The sequence below is a fragment of the Melanostigma gelatinosum genome, assembly GCF_949748355.1.
Source record: "Melanostigma gelatinosum genome assembly, chromosome: 6".
Taxonomy (NCBI): Eukaryota; Metazoa; Chordata; class Actinopteri; order Perciformes; family Zoarcidae; genus Melanostigma; species Melanostigma gelatinosum.
In genome coordinates, this window is record NC_136639.1 from 23,193,462 (window position 1) to 23,214,870 (window position 21,409).

Consider the following 21,409-nt stretch of genomic DNA (forward strand, 5'->3'; position numbering starts at 1 on the left):
TTGTATGTTTTCTCATTTTCAATCAATGGCTGTGCATCATGGGAATTGTTGTATTGTTTTCAAGTTAGAAGAGGACATGCTGCGAGTCCTATACCTGGCAGTATGTTCAGGAATGTGGGAGCACACTGCATTGTTGAGCCCCGGTTTTGTTTTTATAGCCCTGACACAGGAAGCTCACTCCGGTGGGGCCTCATTCATGTAGCCTGAAAAACGCTGACTGCCCTCCCACCCCCCACCTCTCTGGCTGCTCTCCAAGATAGACACACACAACACCAACACACTTTTGTTTTTTGTCTTTGTGGGCCAATGTGCATTCTCCCCTCCCCCTCCCCCTTCCCCATCAGAGAGGTTCATTTATAGCTCAAATTACAATAAACAAGCAAGAACAACAACTATAGGGAAGAGGCCACCCCGCTCACAGTTATTTTCTCACTCAGGAATAGAACCACCTGAACTTCTGTCAATCACATATACCAGCCAAAATGAACTGTGCATTAGAGTTTTAAGGTTACTTGTCAAGGCCATCATATGAAATGCGAGGATCCCTGGAAACATCTGTGTTTCCAATCTGCATATGCTAAACTGATATTATAATTGTGAGATATTTAACTGTATTCTAAAAACAGAATGACTAGTTAAGTTATCTGGAGTGGGAAGACTTCCTCAAGGTTACGCAACACTCACGCAAAAACATTCATATTAATGTTTCTTTTCCACCTCGAACACTTGTTTTGTTGAATTTTAGTTTTTCAATTTCGTCGTCAATAAAAAGCTCTTTTCAATGTGTTTATGTCACATCAACATAAATACTTTACTACAGAATGCCTTTGTTTTCTTGGAGTATGCACATTATAACCTTAAAAATAACCTCTTAATGAAAATGAGACCAGAGAAATGATTTCAAAGGATTCCCTTCATTTTTCTCTCTGTGCTACTTACTTGTCCTCATGTCCATGGATAGATGAAAGGGCCTACAGGCCGACATGTCTGTGCCTATAACACAGAACCACACATTGACTCTCTCGTACAACATGTAGTCTAGCACACTCACTCTCTCTTCTCAACACACAGCGTTGACCATCTCACCGCCCTCCTTGTCCACTGCCACCCACAGACCGCAGTCGAGTAGTCATCAAACACACCAGCTGACATGGACGCTGGTGGTCTGACCTCTCTTACAGCGACAACACACACACCTCCTACTCTTACAGGTCCATTGTTCACAGGCTCCATGCAGGGCACAACATCAGGCCGAGCATCTGACTCATGATGTCTGGTAATGACCACGATGTGGATGAATCTATTGACCGCCTATGCCAGGGAGTTGCCAAATCCATGGTCAGCGGGACATGTGGGAGTCGACTACACATGCGTTTGTGTATGTATGTTGTTGCTCTGTGAGAATGAGTGTGCCTGATGCTGTTAGATATTAGATTACACTGATGCACCTTTACGTCCCAGATGTTATTTATTCTGAAAAGCAACATTTTGAAGGCCTTGTTTGCAGCAGAAAAACACAATTTGGATAATGTTGTAAAATGTATTTCAACAAAACAACTTCATTAACAATGTTCCAACCGTGTTACCTATTAGAATGGATTTGCATTCATATAGCACCTTTCTACTCTTCCAAAATACACACACACACTCATATACTAATGGCACAGCCTCTAGGAGCAATTTGGGAAAACATTTTAGAGTGTTGGGTAATCTTAAGAGACCAAAAATAGGGTTTGTATTCAATTGTATTCAGTTCCAAATGGAAGTACAGATACACAGTATATGCTAGAAATTGTCATCATATACCATTTACCAAAAGCAGTCCTAAAACTTACAGATGAGAGAAATCTATCCACCAGAAAACCTTACACTAATGAAGGACCATTACCACACTTACATTTGCTGAATAAACATAGTTTTCCAGGCCTTATACTACTTTGTGCATGACCTGTTTCTCTTGCAGATCAGCCATGTGCCGAGCAGCTCACAAAGAAACAGAGAAAAGCCCGTCTATGAATCAAGCAGCTAATCCTTTCCCCAGCAGATGCACCAGGACCTAGTTTAGCAGCAGATAAAACACAGCGGCTGATACCGATGCCACTTGGGTAAAGAGCTCTGGGGGAAAAAAAGACAAAAAGAAAGATGCTAGATTGCAGAGTGGCTTTCTGTTTTACTTCATTATCAGCGCCACATCGCTTTCCCCTAAAAGTCAACCGCCGTGGCTTTCAACGCCAGCACGCTACATTCTGAAACCCTTTGCAGTATTTTACGTGCCGTGATTAGCTTTTACGAATAAACTAAATGACACTTTGTGGACGATACGTTAGTGGTACTTCAAATGCACAAGAGTTGTTATTCCTTCAATGGTTTAGAACAGGGATTCCCAAAGTGTGGTGCCCCCAGGGGTGCGCGAGCTGCCTCTAGGGGGTGCGCGAGAGGAAAAGTGTAATGGCGTCTGATGGTGTAATAATATTAAATATTTAAAAAAGTGGGATTTTTCATAAAATAAAAACATGAATTATAAAAATCCCCTTTGTATATTTAAAATTAAAAACGTACAATTTAATAAATGCACTTGAGCTCCTTCCGGCAGTCTTGCAGCCTGCCGCCAGTGTACACACTTGCCAGCTTGTGCGGCTAACGTCAGCTAACAGCGAACTTCATGCATTCAGCAACATTAATTTAAATATGCTCAACTGGCTGAAATCGGGGAAACTGTCAGGTGGGACATCTGAAGCCATCAGTCGTAAAAGAGGAGCGAGAGAGAGACAGAGAGAGGAATCGGAGGCGAGGGGAACGGAGAGGTGCGTTGGGGAGAGACCGGGAGAAGAAATCGAACTGGAGTCAGAGGAAGATGAGACGGAGGAGACCGAAAAGGAGGAAGGGATAGCACAGACAAATCGGGAGCACATCGGCCCATCGCGGAGTCAAGGTGAAAAAAGAGGAAACGAGAGTGAGCATCAGACTGGGAAAAAAAAGAGGAAATATGATGAAAAGTATCTGTGTCTGGGCTTCACTTGGATTGGCAACGCAGATTGCCCAAAGCCACAGTGCGTGGTGTGCAGTGAGGTTCCGGCTAACAGTCTGAAGCTCTTATTTACGTCGCCACCTGAACACCAAGCATGCCAGTGCAAGTCAAAAGCCCCTTACATTGTTTATATCGAAATTGGAGGAGTTACAAAACAGCCAAAAACAACTGGAGTCTCATTCATGTGTTGGTCTATAAATGACGCACTACGGGCTTCATATCTGGTTACAGAATAGCGAGAAAGGGGCTACCGCACACAATCACTGAAGACGTGAGCTTGCCAGCTGCCAGAGAGATGGTGGAATGTATGATTGGGGAGAAAGAAGCAAAAAAGTTGGACATGATCCCGGTGTCCAACAACACTGTGTCGCGCCGCATCGATGCTTTGTCCGAAGACATCCTGGCTACATTAGTCGCTCATTAATTGTAAATTAAATGTGATAATCTGCCTCTGAGCCTGTGCGTGTGTCCTCGCATCCGTATTGCTCTTTAAAAGTGACGCCTTGTGTCACTGAAAGTTATTGAAACTTTGTTGCAGTGTTTCAGGGCGTTTTCACACCTTCAGTTCGTTTGCTTTGTTCTGATTCAGGGATTAATATGATACAATGTTGCAGTTTGTGTTCACACTGCAACATTTAACAGCGGACTAAATATTGTAAACTAACGCCACGCGCGAGCAAACTGTTCTCTCATTGGTCAGATTTTTATGCGGCTGTAAATGGGCTCTGTTGCTTTTTTATTTTTTTGTTAAGGGGGGGGGGGGGTGGTGCGCGAACCCGGTCGGGATGTAGAAGGGGGTGCGCGGCCTAAAAACTTTGGGAACCGCTGGTTTAGAAGATGAGAGAGAGACTTTTTTTGAAGTCTTTGTAAAATACAACTGGCGGTTCGAAGTGATCTAATTAACCATCTGGGTTTGTCTCGGTGGAACCTTATTAAACTAAATGAGCCAAGACTGCTTTGTCTCTCCTAGTCTTGTCTAGCAGGTTGCTATTGTTCTGTAACCCTCTGCCCTACAATTACCAACCCCTAAATTACAATGATCACTCTGAGATCTAATATCTGAGGGCAAGAACTTATCTCGACGAATTATCTCTCGGTTCTGGGATTCTCTCACACACCGGCATTAGGAATTTGCATTCCTTGTACTTCAACTGTGTCAAAAGCCCAGCACTAAAGCTGTGAGTGCGTAATATCGCAGACAGCTAGCGTAATGCTAATTTAAGACGTGACTGAGTGTCCAGCATGTGACCGCTTCCTGCCAGAAGTCCACATTTGGTAACTCCCATGATGTCAGCGTTTTTCTCTACACCAGTTTCCTCTTTCTGAGACTATAATTTGACCTTTTCATGGAAGTACAAATTACTCATGCTTGCACTGTACGGGCCGAGTGCCAACTCAGTGTCAATTTGGATCAACATTATTTACAGTTTTCTTATTTATTAATGTACACGTTGCAAACAATATCTTTTTTTTAATGAGCTGTAATATTACAGCTCATTGAATGAGATGGATTGAATTCTGTACAGACATGCATGGTTCCCAGAGGATACAACCTGATGACTTTGGTGACCCTGTTATATTTTAGTGAGATTCTATTAGCATTTCAGAAGCCAACAATACTTGTTATACCTGGACGGAATGGTAAATGTGGCTACAGCCAGGTAGCATGACAGAGACAAGCACCCAGGTGTCCGTTAAACAATGCTATGTGCACCCGACCCTGGCATACTGGCATCGTGTTTATGTAGTGTGTTTATGTAGCCTGTAGGTTGGCTATGCATACAGCTAACTAGCTAACTATTTTGGCTAGCTAACAATTAAATAAATAGGGGAGCATATTTATGAATCAGCTGCAGCTTTCTGACAGACTTTTTACAGAGACCTGTAAACACACCGTTACAGTAGTCCAGTCTGCTGAAGATAAATGCGTGGACAAGTTTTTCCAAATCCTGTTGAGACATAAGTCCTCTTATCCTTGATATATTCTCCAGGTGATAGTAGGCTGATTATGTAATTGTCTTGATGTGGCTGTTCAGGTTGAGGTCTGAATCCATAACCACACCTAGATTTCTGGCTTGGTTTGTGGGTTTTAACGTCAGTGATTGAAGCTGAGCGGTGATTTTCAATTGTTCATCCTTGGTACCAAAAACAATTACTTCTGTTTTATCTTTGTTTAATTGAAGAAAATTCTGGCACATCCAGTTGTTGATTTGTTTAATGCAGTTACCCAGCCCTTTTATGGGATTATAGTCCCCTGGTGACATAGTTATGTCAATTTGTGTGTCGTCTGCATAATTATGATAACACACTTTGTTGTTTTCCATAATCTGAGCTAGTGGAAGCATGTAGATGTTGAACAGAAGAGGCCCCAGTATTGAACCTTGGGGAACACCACATGTCATTTTAGTCAGCTCTGATTTGCAATTAGCTACAGACACAAAGTATTCTCGGTCCTTCAAGTAGGATTCAAACCAGTTAAGTGCTGTGCCTGAGAGTCCCACCCAGATTTTTAGTCTTTCTAGGAGTATGGCATGGTCGACCGTGTCGAATGCAGCACTGAGATCCAGTAACACTAAGACTGAACTTCTGCCATTGTCTATGTTTAAGTGGATGTCATTGAAAACCTTAACAAGAGCAGTTTCAGTACTGTGGTGCTGTCGAAAGCCTGACTGGAAAACATCAAAACAGTTATTTACGGCCAAGAAGTTGTTCAGCTGTTGGGAAACCGCTTTTTCAATTATTTTACTTAAAAAGGTTTGATATTGGCCGATAATTTTTCATTGTTGCGGAGTCTAAACTAGCCTTCTTTAGGAGCGGTTTAATAACTGCAGTTTTTAGGGCTTGTGCGAAGACACCTGAGAGAAGGGATGTGTTTACAATTTGTAAAAGATCAGTGGTCATGCAGTTTGAAATATTTTTGAACAAGTGTGTTGGTAGAATATGCAAGCAGTAGGAGGATGATTTCAGATGTTGTATAATGTCTTCTAGGCATCTACGTCGATTGAATGAAATTGTGTCATGATATTTGAATGGAGAGAAGGGGACAACACATATCCTGTGGTTGGTGTGGAGGCACTGACTGCTTGTCTAAAGACATTCCCGACAGCCTCAGCTGCACTTTGTGGTTTGTGCTAATCAGAGGATGTTAGCCTGCTAACATGGTAAACTAAGGTGGTGAACACGATTAACTTTATGATCATCACACACATGATGATGTCAGTGTTGACATCGTGAGCATGTTAGCATACTGACGTTAGTATTTATGCCCCCCCGCGCCTTAGTACAGCCTCACAGAGCCGTGGGCATGGCCGCAAACTCTGGTTGTTGAATGGGTCAACAAATAAAAGAGAAACTGTGAATGCAAAGCCTCTTAATGTTTTACTCTACTCTACTCAAAACTGTCCACATCAAAAGAAAAAGTCTCATAAACGCCATCATTCAGTCTACTGGATTACATCAACCTTGATCACTTGTGTCACTCGGGCTGTTTGAGGTGAAACAGTGGTATTAAAATCGTGACATTTTGATCGATAGGCCGCTTTGTCAGACCCCTTGGCTTCACTTTCTTACGCACTGGCTAGCCTAGCACACAGTAGCAGCAAACACAAGGTCCCGTTGTGAATTCAAACAGAAACATTTGCTTCGGTTTAGGAAACAAAACCACTTAGTTAGGTTTAGGATCATGGTTAGACTTAAAATAAGTAAACTAAATAAAATGTAAACAACGTGACATAAGTACGGAAAACACTTCACAAACATCAACAACTTCAAAACAACTCAACTACACTTTGATACACGAACACCGGTCTCCTGGTTGAAAGTCCCGTGTTTGTTTGACCCATATGTAGGTTTCTTCGGTCTTCATACTCATTTTCACTGATGGGTTTACATCGTAGTTACCTGAAAGCCTGGTGTGTCTCATACAGGCACTAAGGGTGCCTTGTGCATCCGTATCAGTTGCCGAGCAGCGCGACAAAGCGTTGTTAGTTGATGCTTTGTGAAAATGGGCTAGAGTAGTCTCATTGCCTCTTAAATGAAGAACTCTAGTCACCATGTAATATTATAGTGAAAATGTGGCCATTAAATGATGCATTTGCATCTAAACTAGTTCACTTTTCCCTCCGTGCTGTGCCCACCTCTTTTTCTTTTACGGCCTGTTGTGCTCCACCAGACAAAAGACTGTGAATGTGACATGACTAAAACAAACCATGCATCTCTGCAAATGATTCCAGGTGGTAAATAGAGAGTGAGCTGGCTTGTTGTAGTCTCTGGATAATTTTTCAGAGCATCGGGATTCCTAAACACAAACCGGCCCAACTCACCATGTGTAACAGTCGTACATGACTTCACCTCTACGCTTGTGATGATGAAAGAACCCAAACAAAGTTGGTTTTTGCCACAAAATGAAAAACAATGCTGGTTTGACAGTTTGTGATTGAGGTTGGAGCTCAGTTTTGGATTCAGACGGGAGAAGTACAGGGGAGTACAAAGACCGTCTGTCTGTCTTTGTATTTGTGTTTGTGTGTTTATTTGTGTTTGTGTGTTTAGGGAGGGAGTGGGTGATCTTCTAAATCCTGCCTCACAGAATCCCTCTCCCTGTCTGCTCCTTAACACCTCCTTCACATAGGCCGACTGTCTCAAAATGTTCTGAGAAATTGTGATTGTGCGGTGGAAGAACTACTCTATATTTTACTTAAGTAAAAGTAGTAATACCACAGCATAGAAATATGAGTTTCAAATTTTTTATAAAAAATACAAAAGAATTAGCACCCAAATATATGGAATGTATCAAAGTTGAAAGTACCGGTACTCATTATGTAGAAGAAATTATATTATTGATTTATAATCCTTGATGCATGAATTTGAACATTACTTTAGTGTAGCGGCTGGTAAAAGTGTGGCATATGTTTTACTATATCCTTCAATAAAGTATTATCTTAGGCAACAATAATACATCATAATTCATTTGTTGATTATATAGCCGAAGTATAAAGTAAAGCTGGCGGGCTACAACTGGAGTAAAATTCTTTGTACAGAGCCTTGTAAAAGTATTCACCTCCCGTGGTGTTTTTTCCTATTTAGTTGCATTACAACCAGGAATTAAAATGGATTTTCATTTGGATTTCATGCAAGTGTTCTTCACAAAATAGTTACAATTGGTGAAGTGAAATAGACCGTAAAGAAAAGACATTCATTGAAAACAAAAATAAGAAAACACATTTGGAGTTTGCCAAAAGGCATACGGGAGACTATTTTTATTCTGGCCCCTCTTCCATAAAGCCTAAAGCCTGTGGAGAGTACAGTTTAAATTGGTGCTCTAGACAGATACTCCAGTCTCCTCCAGCTCCTTCGGGGTTATCTTTGTCTCTCTTGTCTGCAGTATTGGGTCCTCTTTTGGCAGCTTGGTTTCCATTTTGTTACATGGATGTAATAATGGATTTCATGGTGCTCCTTTAGATCATGCGACACTTCTTAAGATATCTGAAGCACCAGATCTCGCACGCACCACTTTTCAGTTTTTTTAGCGTTTAGCAAGCCAATAAAAAAATCTATTTTAATTCCAGGTTGTAATGCAACAAAATAGGAAAAACACTAAGACCAACACCACAAAATGAGACTTGACATCTTGTTTGTAGCTGGTGGAGATGGGATTGGTAAAGAAGTTCGACCATTGTATGCTCATGTGAGAAATGCACTTTTTTATATTTTGCTGGTTCCCGTTAATCTCTTTCTGCACAAAGTGTGTCAGACTGCACGCTCATCAACAACTTGCCGACATTTGTCCCGAGTTGTGCTGAAATTTCCCCTCAAATAACTGACAATATTGTGGTTAACAGCAGTATCTCAGTGAAGTTCCTCCTGGTGAACTCTGTGGCCCCCCGACATCATTGTGCCAAGTTTGCACCTCGCATGTGATGCCGTGGCTCACGGTTCCCATTAGCTCATTTACTGTCAACAAGACCGTTTAGCACACCGGCGCCGATTGTGTGCGAATCCCGAGCTCGGTGCATCTTTTTGCTGAAACAATTTGCATTTGAGCGCCGGCTGTAATCTTAAATTAAAACCTGTGCACAGCACACGAGACAGACTTCCTTAATGTCCCCCGGCATTCTGTGCGTTTGCCATTGGGAAAAACTAAGTTGGTGCGATACCATCAATCACGGGGGACTGACTCACAGCAGCGAAGCTTCAGCTGCAGAAAAAGGATGCTTTGTGCTTTTCCCAAATCACATTACATGTTTTAACTTCTGGCTATCCACTCGGGTTCTTAGCGGACATTTGGAAAACATACAACACCTCAGTGCCGATCACGTCCTGTTGATTTGAGTGTTTATTGTTGTGAGGAAACCACGATTACAGTAATTGCAGGAGACTATAGGAGAAGTGATGATGATAATTAATCTTTTTCTAATTGGTCCTCTGGCACAGAGCATCCTTTGTTGCAGTGAGTGAAGTACTATTAAGAGGAGGGCAGCAGGCTGAAAGTACAGTTTAAATTACAGTGATGGGGAAAACTGCCAGAAAGTCATCGAAGCAAAGAAAATAAGGGGCAATAATGAATCCCACGCGCACGCGCACGCGCACACGCACGCACACACACACACACACACACACACACACACACACACACACACACACACACACACACACACACACACACACACACACACACACACACACACACAATAGCAGAAAGTGATTCCTTGCAAATGTTTTAAAGTGGTTTATTAAAAATACGGTATAAATAAATATGACTCTTCTGTTACATAGTAGGTTACATCATTAAGATGAGACACTGGAATACACTTGATAGACATTTTTTTCTTCAGTACAAAATGATTCCGTAACATTATTCGTGGTTTTGTGTGACCGCATTTTCTCGTCTCCCATAACTTGCCAGAGCGGTAGCTTTCATTTACAGTAGATGCATCATTACAGTGTCAACCCACCGAGGCCTACAGTAGAAACAAGTCATGTAAATACCACAGCACTCATCTCAGTCAAATAAATTCTCAGTTTCTTTTCATTTTGTCTACGAAAGACCCGTCAGTATTTATCAAATACACTCCTCGTGATTGTATGTTTTAGGGTTAGTTGCTTAATCTTCTTAAAGGTATGTGGACCAATTAGATCTGTTCGACTGTAAGAGGAACCTGTGAATGGAAAACATTAACACCTGCTACTGGAATTTGAATCACTGAGGGGAAGCTGGGTAGAATACGGAGTCGATTTGGGTCATTTTTTTAGATCAGTGCCTTGATTGTTTTCTGTACGCTCTTCTTGAAAATATATAAATACTGTGCATAGTAAAATAATAAAAAAAACAGAAGAAAAAACAGTGCTATTATTTTAATCGGTGTGACTTGATCAGGCCTATAAATAACTGTTTTTATGGTAGTACAAAAGCAGCCTTCTCAAAGTCCTGTTTCAATATACAGCCATGCTGGGATAATATTCAATGCCGCTATGTTAAACAAAGACCTCACTTATGGACGATACATGCAACCCTCGTTTAAAGGTAACATGGAGTAACTGACCATTAACAAAATACCTGAGTTACAAAAAGTGAATGTACTATAATATACATAATACAGAACAACAGTATAAAATCTGCACAATCAATTGAAATGCTCAGACTGTACAACTTTGTGCCAGTGTCAGTCTTAGTAATTCACAGTTTGAAGCTGTTGTTAGCATCACCCTCCCCTCCGACGGTCTTAACCCATAATGGAAGGGACTTCGACGTACATGAGGACCAGATAACAAGTGTGAGTGATGAAACGTACGTTTGGCACCAAACACAGGTGAAGGTTTAACCACGACGATGACCGCTTTGTAAATGCTCAAGGGAACTAAATCTGTCCCACCAAACTCAATACACAGCAGTGGCTGTACACCAGTGTTTGTGCAGATGCTGAATAACGTACTGTGGTGGTTTTCTGCTTTGACCATCCTTAAAGCTGCATCAGTCAATTATTAACAAACAGGTAGCAGAAGAACATAAGAGCAAGCTGACATACAGTATCACGGCCTTTATAAAGTTTTAAGCAAACAGTTGCCTCGTTATTGATCCAGCAGACACAGAGCAACATTACCATCCTGTTGGAGCTGTTTCTGGTTTAGCCCTCTCCAACTCTTGACAAGAAATGTCTTTAGTTCACTAAATGTTTGCCGTTATGCAGTAATGTGCGGTGAAAACCAAAACAATGAGCTAAATGAGACAGCAATAATCTCCATAGAGCTTCAGAGCCGGGTGATAATAAGTCAGTCACGTCAAGTGAAACATTACAAATGACAACGTAATTTGCTTCAGTATTAATTCCAAATATTGATTCATGCAGCTTTAAGCTGGTTCGTTGCAGCCTCATTTAAGTACAACCACATTATACTTAGGTAGTTATCAGAACCTGTAACAGCATTCTCCAACACATAATGGTTTGTGGAAGATCATACCCAGTACTGGTTCGTCTGCAGAGTGGGGGTGGCGGTCCTAATCATTTGGGAAGATGACACAGGGGAACCGTTCCTCCAACTACTCATGAGCATGTTTGAATCAATGGTGTCGTAAGGTGAGGCCTGATTCTGTACGATTAACCGATCAAGAACAGGGCTGCCTGGGCAGCTGGGGTTCAACGGAGTGACAGTCACGGTGGGAACGGTCGTGCTCCTCTGGGGCTGACCTTGGTAGGACGGACCGCTTGCAAGACCAGCGGAGGGTGGCTCCTTTGGTGCGGCAGTGCTCTGCTTCCTTTGTCTCTTGTGTCGAAGAAAGACAACCAGGACTACGAAGATGACTATGAGCAGCAGCAGGGCCAGCAGCGGTAAGATGACCAGGAGCGGACTGGAGGTTTTTTGAGGGTAGGACTCTACACGTACAGGTGTGTTCCTAAAGGGAAAGTCCTCTGTTCCATGCGTTGGTTTGCCAAGAGTCGTGCTGAAAAGGCTAGTTCTGTTGGAGTTCCCCCAGCGGTTGTGTGCCTTGAACTTTTGATGGTTTTTGCTTGGTTGCTGGGTGGAGAGGAAAGTTGTGGACAGGACTGGCGAAGCGTTTCCGGTTCTGGAAGTCTGGATCGGTGTCTGAGGAACGGATGGTGTGGTTGGGACAGGGCTCTTCGTGGTTGGAAAAAGCGCTGGATCACATGGCACGACTGTAAAGTGGAACTCTCCTTTAGCAGGTTGGATGTTCTGAGCTTTCAGTACAAACACCAGTGAGTCGTTGAGCTCTTGAACTCCGGTCATGTTGGCATTCAGCTCCAAGGCTACCGTCTCCTGCATCAGATCCTGAAAGGTGAAGGTCTCGAGTGGTACAGCTTTCCTGGACATTTTAGGGTTTGTCCGAACCACCTTCCCATACATTGGATGGGAGATCATCTCAAACACAGGGTTACTACCACTGATATTGGCCAGTTCAGAAGCGTTAAGGAAGCTTGTGTTGAGTTTGAAGGCAATCCCATTGGGAATCCTCAAACCTTTCCCAAATTGGATCAAAGGTCTGACGGTTATGTTGAACATTTGGCCGCTCACATTTGCCTCTGAAGTGAAGGCAGTGAACTCAAAGCTGTCCTCTGCCGAGGTAAAGGAGATCATGTGGTAGGACAGCCTTCCAGCCCGTAGATCCTCTTGTTCGAACTGTGTAGCCTCTTGGTTGTCCTTCAAAAATTTGCCAAAGTTAGGAGGCCTTGTAATCTGGTAGCGAATGGTGATGTTTTTCCCGTTGGTCTCAGCTGCAAGGTTGTCTTGGGTCAGTGATACCGACGTCTTGCCTTGCTCCAGTGTCAATCCAGTGTAGTTGACCAGAGAAATGGTGATTTCGGTCACTTCTAGGTTGAAGAGTTTATATATCGGTTTATGATGGCCATCCGTGACACTGAAGTAGAACACCCCCGAGACAGAGCTTCCATCATGGATGAAATAGACGCTTCCGTTATTGATCTGGGCCTGGGTGAAGGCCACTATTGACTCATCCAAATTTCCTTCAAGAGCTAAGTAACCATTGTTTGGCTTGCTAATCACAGAGAACTTGATGTCCTCAGGAGGATTGTCTAAGTCTTCAACTTTGAGATTCTCAGGACCGAGGGCTACTGTATCCCCCTGTACCACCCTCAGACTGGGTGCTTTGGTTTTTAGCAAAGGTGACTGATCATTCACAGGCGTGATTGTGATGTTGAATTGCTCCTCAACGACATCGATGTCACCCTGAGGGCGTTGCGCAGTTTTGCCTTTAAGATTCAGCCATGCACTGAATGAAAAAGAATCGCGAGTTGTCTCAGAGTTGTCGTGCTTGTAGGTGATACCATACTTGTTCACGATGAACTGGGAGAAGTTGGGTTTCTCCTTGGTGAGGTGTCTCTCACCAACCACTATGACACCGTGCTGAGGCAGAGATGTCACCTGGAACCAGACCTCATAAGAGCTCCGCTGAGGCGTCGGCAGCTTGGACATCAGGTTGGTGGCATCCAGCTTGGATTCGTCAATGACGACACTCTCCCCTTCCGTCACCTCAGCACCTAGCGTCAAGCAAACATTTCTTTAATCACCGAGGACAACATTGTTTAACATTTTAAAGTAATAACTAGAGACCATCTTGTGATGGGATCGCGACAGCTGAGACACCAAATACGCCAGGGTTCGTAAGGTGGGGTGACCAATGACGCCTTCCGTACTTCTTACCCTCCTACTTCCGGCGCACTTGCTCTGACCACACCCATCTTCGACCACGCCCTTGAATCTGATCTCAACGTCACACCTTTGAAGTTTTGAGACTGCATCTTGCACGGTTGTGATGCTATTGTGGTCACAAAATCTGTCCACAGACATAAATATAAACACCTTGCAAAGTACTTAAAACCACTTCTGTGGTAGTTCCTGCTACGGTAAGTGTCACCACATTTTGCCATGACGACACACTCACAAAGACTGACAAGGTGAAAACAATACGAGCGTCGCTGTAGCGCCTGGTCAAAAAACATAAACAAGAGTGTAGGTTTTTCGCCATGCTAGTGACTTGGCTCAATGTATAAATCTGTTGGTTGATTGGCTCGCCGCTTTGGTCCAGACTGAAATATCCCATATTGGACGGATTGCCGGATGAAGCATACCCACTTTGGCGATTCTCATGACTTTACCTCTCGCGCCACCATGAGGTTGATATTTGTAGTTTTGAGTGAAACGTCTCAAAAATCGGATGAATGAAAATTGGTAAACATCTTGTTGTATCACTCAGCATGAATTTAATAACTCTGATAAAAAAATACATATTTATTGATTCATTTCTATGCAACAACGTACTTGTGCTTTACTCTTGTTCATACCTGTGTTTGCAAGCAGGACTGTGTTGTGTTCAGGTCCAGTATTCTCATAGGAAATGTCAATTTTGAAGATCTGGCTGTCCAGAGAAGTAGGCGGTGATGCCACAGAGAAGGTCATGGAGTCCATTGCTTCCCAGCCCACGGACTCAATGGGGGTTTGAATGTACACAACCTCTTTCCTGTCCACCTGCGGTGGACAAACAACAGGGCACCTCAGGGCAAACCGCCATCCAACAATAAATTCACATCAACAAATTTGCACAACATGCAGATCAGCCACCCCCGAAAGTGAACTGATGGTTTATTCAAGTGCATAAACAGCTCAGATCTGGCCTACATAATTCTTCACCACTGTGAAAGACATTACCACGGTGTGTGTAAGATTTCATCATTAATTCAAATCTGCTATGCTCAGCAGTAAATAAAGTGCACCGAGCAGCACAGCTTTAAATGTGTCGTATCATAATCCATCAGAAATAATTGATTACGTAAAAGCTTTGCATGTTCCATTCAGCTAAAGAAGCGCAAAGGCATTTCCTAAATGAGGATGCAGAATATCTATTATTAATAGTTTGGAAATCTGGCAACTTTCCACATGAATGGAGGAATGCTTATTCTTAAACTGGTTCACATCCATTGTTTTTGAATATTCTTATGTAACCTGAGGGGAAAGTGTTGCTCTGACCTTCAGTTCTTCACTCACCATGTCTTGTGTGAAAGTGGAGATGTCCACCGTCAAATTATCCGGCTGCCTCGTCACCAGGCGCCCCAGCTTAGGATGCCGAATCACACTGAAGGCAACGACGCGGGCCGAGGTGTTGCTGAAGTCATTGGTCACTGCTTGTAAGCCCTCGTTTGTGATTGGAGTGGAAGAGCCTGGAGGAAAGGAGTGAAATTCAATCACGGTGAGTTACTGGCGAAGTGGCTCGTCGGGAGTTTTTCTTTATTGTCTGGTGTTCAGCTGAGCTGTCACCACACCGTTAAATCTCTCGTGCGGCCTGCATCCGATGTTGAAAGTTTTTCCCCACTCCAAAGGCGTTGCACATCTATTTGACACCAAATCATGCAAAACAAGCGCTGCGATGGGCCCACGAGAGTCCTTTGATGTGTCAAATTAGAGCTGCGCGGCAGACATCACAGGCTTTTCTTTTTACAGCACCGTCCGACTGCAGTTACATAAAAAATCCGAAGAAGAACTTAAAAGTGGATCGGCTCATTGCAGGCGCGGAATGCTTCCGCTCGGGGAAAATGTAAAGAGAGACATCTCTCATGTGCAGCATGACGGGGACCGAATCGTTCTTTTCTTCTCAAGATGAATGACGGAGACTTCCATAGATCAAGATTGTGAGGATCCTAAAAAAAGACTGCTGATAAATGATGGAAGGCAATGATAGAAGGGAGGAAGAGGGGTCAAAGCACAGTGAAACTCATTCATCGCATGTCGTGAGCACCCCCGCCGTCATTATTAGTCTCTCATGGGAAAGTTCCCTCTTAGAGGGAGAGACGGGCTTTCTTGTCTCTTTACAATGAAAACCTACCTCTCTCTAACTTTTGCACAAGATAGACAAGTTTTTGCTGTATTGTGAGATATTTGTGCAGCTTTTTTCGTGTAAAATGTAGAAATGCTGTCAGGAATTTTAACAAAATACTTAAAACAATCAACGTATGTTTCAAAAGCTCCTGTGAGCTGTTCAGTCGATGCCTGAGAGATGAGAGAGAGACCACACACTATAAACATTCACTCTCTGCTCATTCGTGTTTGTGAGGCATGTGGGATAATGATAAATCTATAAAATGATCATGACAGCAATCCTGAGAAGACGTGTTTCTTTTCAAAATCCTACATTTTCGGAGTTGCTTTTAATTAATAATGTGTGCTGAGAGAAATGAGCTGAACGAGCAGCAGCGGGTCGCACGGCGAACTGCCCTCAGGACCCCACAGGACCACCTTAAAGGGACAGTTGTGGGTGACGGTGGCTCAGGTAGAGAAGAATCGTCCTACAATCAGAGGATCGGCGGTTCCATCCCCGATACAAGTATCCATCTACCATTCACAGTTCACCCAAAAATCTAAACTACATATGTTTCCTCTTACCTGTAGTGGTATTTATTAGTCCAGATTGTTTTGGTGTGAGTTAAGTAATTTTGGAGATATCATAAAGAAAATAGTTCGGAAATGAAACTGCTCACAACAAGGTCGATGGATTATCTCAAGTAACCGCGTCATGATGAAAGAGACGACGCTGTTCAGTTTTGCCAAATGTCTTCTTTTTTTGCGCTTTGAGCATCGCAAGCCGAGCGCCATGTAGTCCCATCGTGTTGGAGAGAAGTGACGTCTCCAAAACTAGGCAGCTCACACCAAAACTATCGAGACTGATAAATAGTGCTACAGCTAAGAGGAACAATATGTAGTTCTGCTTTTGGAGTGAACCGTCCCTTTAATGGTGAAGGTTGTTAGAGCTCTATGGGGCCTGAAAGGAGGACTCACACACGGTAAAAAACGACACCGCCCACTTTATTTTCCAGATTAAAAAAAGATTATTTGATATATAGATATCTATATATTTCATTGTGTCCCCACCCTTCTGAGACCAGACCTGTGCCCTTTCTCATCCCCATATTTAAAGGATATCACATTTGGTTCGATGTCTGAAAAAAGTCGGTTGCTAACAAGTGGCTAAATGAGACTCCAAAACGTCATCATGTCTGCCCTCGCAGCCTCGTTGTGTAAACTCTCGCTCATGCGCCCGTGGTGTTAGTTTGTGAACATTAATCCTGCGGCGCAAAACGTCATAAACGTTTGTTTGCCTTATTTTCTGCAAGAATCCAAAATCGAATGGGAAAAATTCCATCGGCTTTTCATCGAGGGAACCGGTGTGATGCTAACTTCTTCACCTCATCCCTGCAGCGCTCTATATTCCCACCGTGACCATGTTAACAGTAACAACACGTCGCATTAATAAAAGCTTGATGTAATTCGAAGTAAATGTCCTCTCAAGAAGTCCTGTGTGGTATCAGCAGGCAACACCACAGCGACTTCCTGTCAGAACGCTTTCAGGTAATGAGGCCCATGCAGCCATTTAGAGGGGAGCCTTTGTACGGTTTCACCTACACGTTTAAGGGCTTTACTGGGAAGAAGAAAAACATCAATCTCACCTCCACGGAGTGAAAGGGTTTCACGTCACCCCATCAAAACCCTTCATTGTCAGCTAAAGCCCCCCCCCCCCAATCCCTCTGCCCTGCCTGGCACAAAGCACAGGGCTGCCTCAGACAGACAGTGGCACAGCTTTTCAAGTACCCACTCACCCTGTGGCCGGGGGAAGCTCAGCAGAGCGAGCCAGTTGGCAGTCTGCTGCCCTCACGGTATCCTCTCCTTCTAGCTCAACAAACCAGACCGCTGGAAAAGCTCAGAAAAGCGTTCGCAGACACAAGCGACGTGCCGTACATCGAGACGTTTCGCAGTGTCAGCTGATTCACTGCTGTTTGGGTGAAGTAATAACTTGGCTGTTGGAAAGGTGCTGAATTATTCAACCGAAGGAATTTTGAGCAGAGACTGCAGTCGGGTTAGGGTTAAACCTTACACGGCGTGTCACAAACACTTCAACTGAGCCCCAACAATAGAGACAAGAAAAGAGGAACTCAATACTTTGCTGATGGATATTATGAGTACAAAATGTGTTGCTTCTGTTCATTTCCAGGAAGCGCGTGTGTAGTTTCATCATGACACAGAAGCATAAAAAAAGAGGAATTGCACTTCAGCAATCGCATATTGAAGAGAGGACGGGAAAAAAAAGGCTTAAAAAAGAAAGATGATGATGCTGCTGAGCACAGGTAGGGGGTGTGGTATCGAGGGACACAGCAGCACATTGTTGGCTCTACTCAGAGGGAGAATTACCTGGAAACACCTTGAGCGGGCGGTTTGTCTCTAAACTGAGAACTAAGGCTCTGGCAGTGATGCTGAAGATCTGCCTGGGAGTGAAATTCACGCCATCGTTGGCTTGGAAGTTGAATCCTCCAGACATGGCACCTGGAAATGCAATAAAAACAAAAAATAAAAAGAATCAAAAGCTGTCTAAAGGACTCTGAGGCAAATGTGTTGGATTTGGTCTGCTGCAGAGCATAAAAGTTAGCATTGTGAGCACATATTTTCACTTTGTTCATGGCAAATAAGCTGCCTCTGGTTTCTGCTAAATATACATAACAGGGACTGTACGGTCAATCAAAGTGAAGTGTCTATACTAGTGCTCGAGTGTGTGCAATGTGTGTGACAAAGAAGGACATTCTTCAACATATAGGGTGGGATGAGTCCTTTTACACACTACCATTGCTGCCTTTCCTGTTGGTACAGGTACAGGCTAAGAAACAAGTAGATAGGAATCAGAACAGTGAGCAGACAGCTGATCCCAGACTGACACCGTCTAACGTTGACATCAGTTTCCAGACTGTGAAGTATTATCAGCTCCAAGCAGTCTGTATGTGTCGTGGTTGCGAGTCATTTAACGGGCAATAAAGAGAGTTTCACAGTGCTGCTGCGGATGACTAGGATTTCAGTTGACTCAATAAGAGAGCAACTCAAACTGCCAACAACACCCTCTAGTGGACGCCGATGGAACAACAACAACAACAAGTGGACTGGAATCTACAAAAAACAAACACATGAATCACATGAAACAAACATTACTGCATTGAATCCCAAGCATGATGGACAATAAAAAGATGCTCATCACCTTTGCAGCAGTTCATTACAGGTTATATTTAGGTATTATTGATGAAATCAATGTCACGATATTAAAAAAATGATCTTTTTCCAATGATGCATGCAACAGTCCGACTGCTGCTTAAAGGGACAGTTCACATACGTTTCCTCCCACCTGTAGTGCTCTTTATCAATCTGGATTGTTTTGGAGCTATCGCACATAAAGACGACTGTCTTCTCTCAAATATAATGGAACTACATTGTCATTTGGAGTTTTTTAAATGTTTTTTTTTGGTGCTTTGAGCACCACAAGCAGAGTGCCATATATTTACATGATATTGTAGAGATGGCCAATGTCTCCAAAACTAGACAACTCACACCAAAACTATCTAGATTGATAAATAGCACTACCGGTAAGAGGTCAACTGTGTATTTTTGGATGTACTGTCAAAAACTTCACACACACAAAACAACAGCTGTTTTTGATTACAATTTGCTTGGAATGACAACATGATAGGACCGAACTATCCAAATAAAAATCAAATGAGAGTCGATAAATGATAAGTGCTGAATTATGGCCCAGCACGATTTGTATGGCAATAGTATTTTCTTCTTCAGTATCCAGCTCCACAGAAACAGATGAAGGTTTAAATTATCACACATTATTTTTCTGATATTTTGCGTCTGCTGTTATTTTATTAATAGTTTTTGTAGTTTGTTATTTGGGGGGGGAGGTCCACTATATACGTGTATGGCTTCTGTTGTCTGTTTTTATGCTGTTTGTATAAATGCAAAATAAAAAATGAAAGACAACATTTCTGGCTTTTGTTATTCAAAAAGAAAGTAGTCTCTTACCTCTGTGGACAAACAGCAGCTGTCCGTGGTCTACGTGCTCCTGGGTGAAGTTGAGCACCGCCTTCATGGGGGCACTCTTCAGGGACAGGTATCCGTTGCTGGGCGGGGTCAACATGAAGCGCACCCCCACTGGGGGGGTGTCCAGGTCCTGCGCTCTCAGATCCTCTGGCCTGATCTCCGTCATGGAGGACACCCACACCTGGACACAAGGTGGACCCAACAGGTTCCATCTGTTATCTCCGTGACACCATGGACACATCCAGAGACATGAGGGGGGCTCATGATGGAGGGGGGGCTAACAGGATTTTGACGGCCAAATGCCAGTTTGACATTTATTTTGAGAGATGGAATGAAATGTGGTCATATTTTGTTGTACAAAATTACTTGGTGTGTTAAAGTTCTCCATTTCTTCTATTCTACATTTGGGGATGCCAGTCTTGGAAGAAATCCCCCTAATTCAAAAGTATCAAACAAGATTGTCTGTAGGACAGAACAGGGTCATGCCTAATGAACTTTGCACTTTCTGCTCAGGTAGAATACAACTGAAAAGGAAGCGAGACACAAGCATGAGTCCCTGTCACTCATCGTCATCACGACCGATGGACCAGGATGCTGTGGGTCCAGCTCAGAGGCTATTTCACATCTCTCTCTCTCTCTCTCTCTCTCTATTTCACATCGCTCTCTCTCGCTCTCTCACTCTCTCTATTTCACATCTCTCTCTCTCTCTATTTCACATCGCTCTCTCTCTCTCTCTCTCTCTCTCGCTCTCTCTATTTCACATCTCTCTCTCTCTCTCTATTTCACATCGCTCTCTCTCTCTCTCTCTCTCTCTCGCTCTCTCTATTTCACATCTCTCTCTCTCTCTATTTCACATCGCTCTCTCTCTTTATTTCACATCTCTCTCTATTTCTCATCTCTCTCTCTCTCTCTCTCTCTCTCTCTCTATTTCACATCTCTGTCTCTCTCTATTTCACATCTCTCTCTCTCTCTCTCTATTTCACATCTCTCTCTCTCTCTCTATTTCACATGTCTCTCTCTATTTCACATCTCTCTCCCTTCATTATCCACTCTGCACTTCCTCGGCCAACCAAGCAGCACTGCTATGAAAATCCTCCCCAGACTGAGACGCCTAAAGGCGGCGAAACCATAACAAACCCGTGGAACGTCGTCACTCAGGTCCATGTTCGTGTAGGACATCTCAAACGTAGGACATCTCAGGACTAAATATATCCAGGCGGGCTGCAGTGAGTGTCGGCCAGGCCCCCCGCTCCCATGTAGATTCAAAAGCCTCGAGCTAACGCGAAGGAACAGAGGAACTCATTGACGCGCGGAGCACCGAAGCTGCTGGACCGTGTAGACACAACAAAAGGATGAGCCTCTCCACTCCGGAGCAAACTCTTGCATAACGCGCCGCCGTCCCTCATGCAGGTTATGATTCCACAGCTTCTAAAATGTGATTAGTTGAAGAGGCTTTTATCACAGGAGACATTCTGACTCTGGCCTAATAGGACAAGCACAGGT

The 21,409-nt window shown here is 43.3% G+C and overlaps 1 protein-coding gene across 1 annotated transcript in view; it reads right to left on the reverse strand.

Moving 5' to 3' along the window:
* Positions 1 to 9,756: 9,756 nt before the first annotated feature.
* cspg4ba (chondroitin sulfate proteoglycan 4ba) overlaps positions 9,757 to 21,409 on the reverse strand; it is a gene marked incomplete at its 5' end in the record, with an annotated part of 28,107 nt that continues 16,454 nt past the window's right edge. Inside the window, 5 exons of the mRNA XM_079269606.1 lie at positions 9,757 to 13,536; positions 14,341 to 14,524; positions 15,041 to 15,213; positions 18,233 to 18,364; positions 19,889 to 20,087. Of these exons, the coding sequence (XP_079125732.1) occupies positions 11,477 to 13,536; positions 14,341 to 14,524; positions 15,041 to 15,213; positions 18,233 to 18,364; positions 19,889 to 20,087 (2,748 nt within the window). The 3' untranslated portion in view covers positions 9,757 to 11,476. The remainder of the gene's footprint in view (positions 13,537 to 14,340; positions 14,525 to 15,040; positions 15,214 to 18,232; positions 18,365 to 19,888; positions 20,088 to 21,409) is intronic.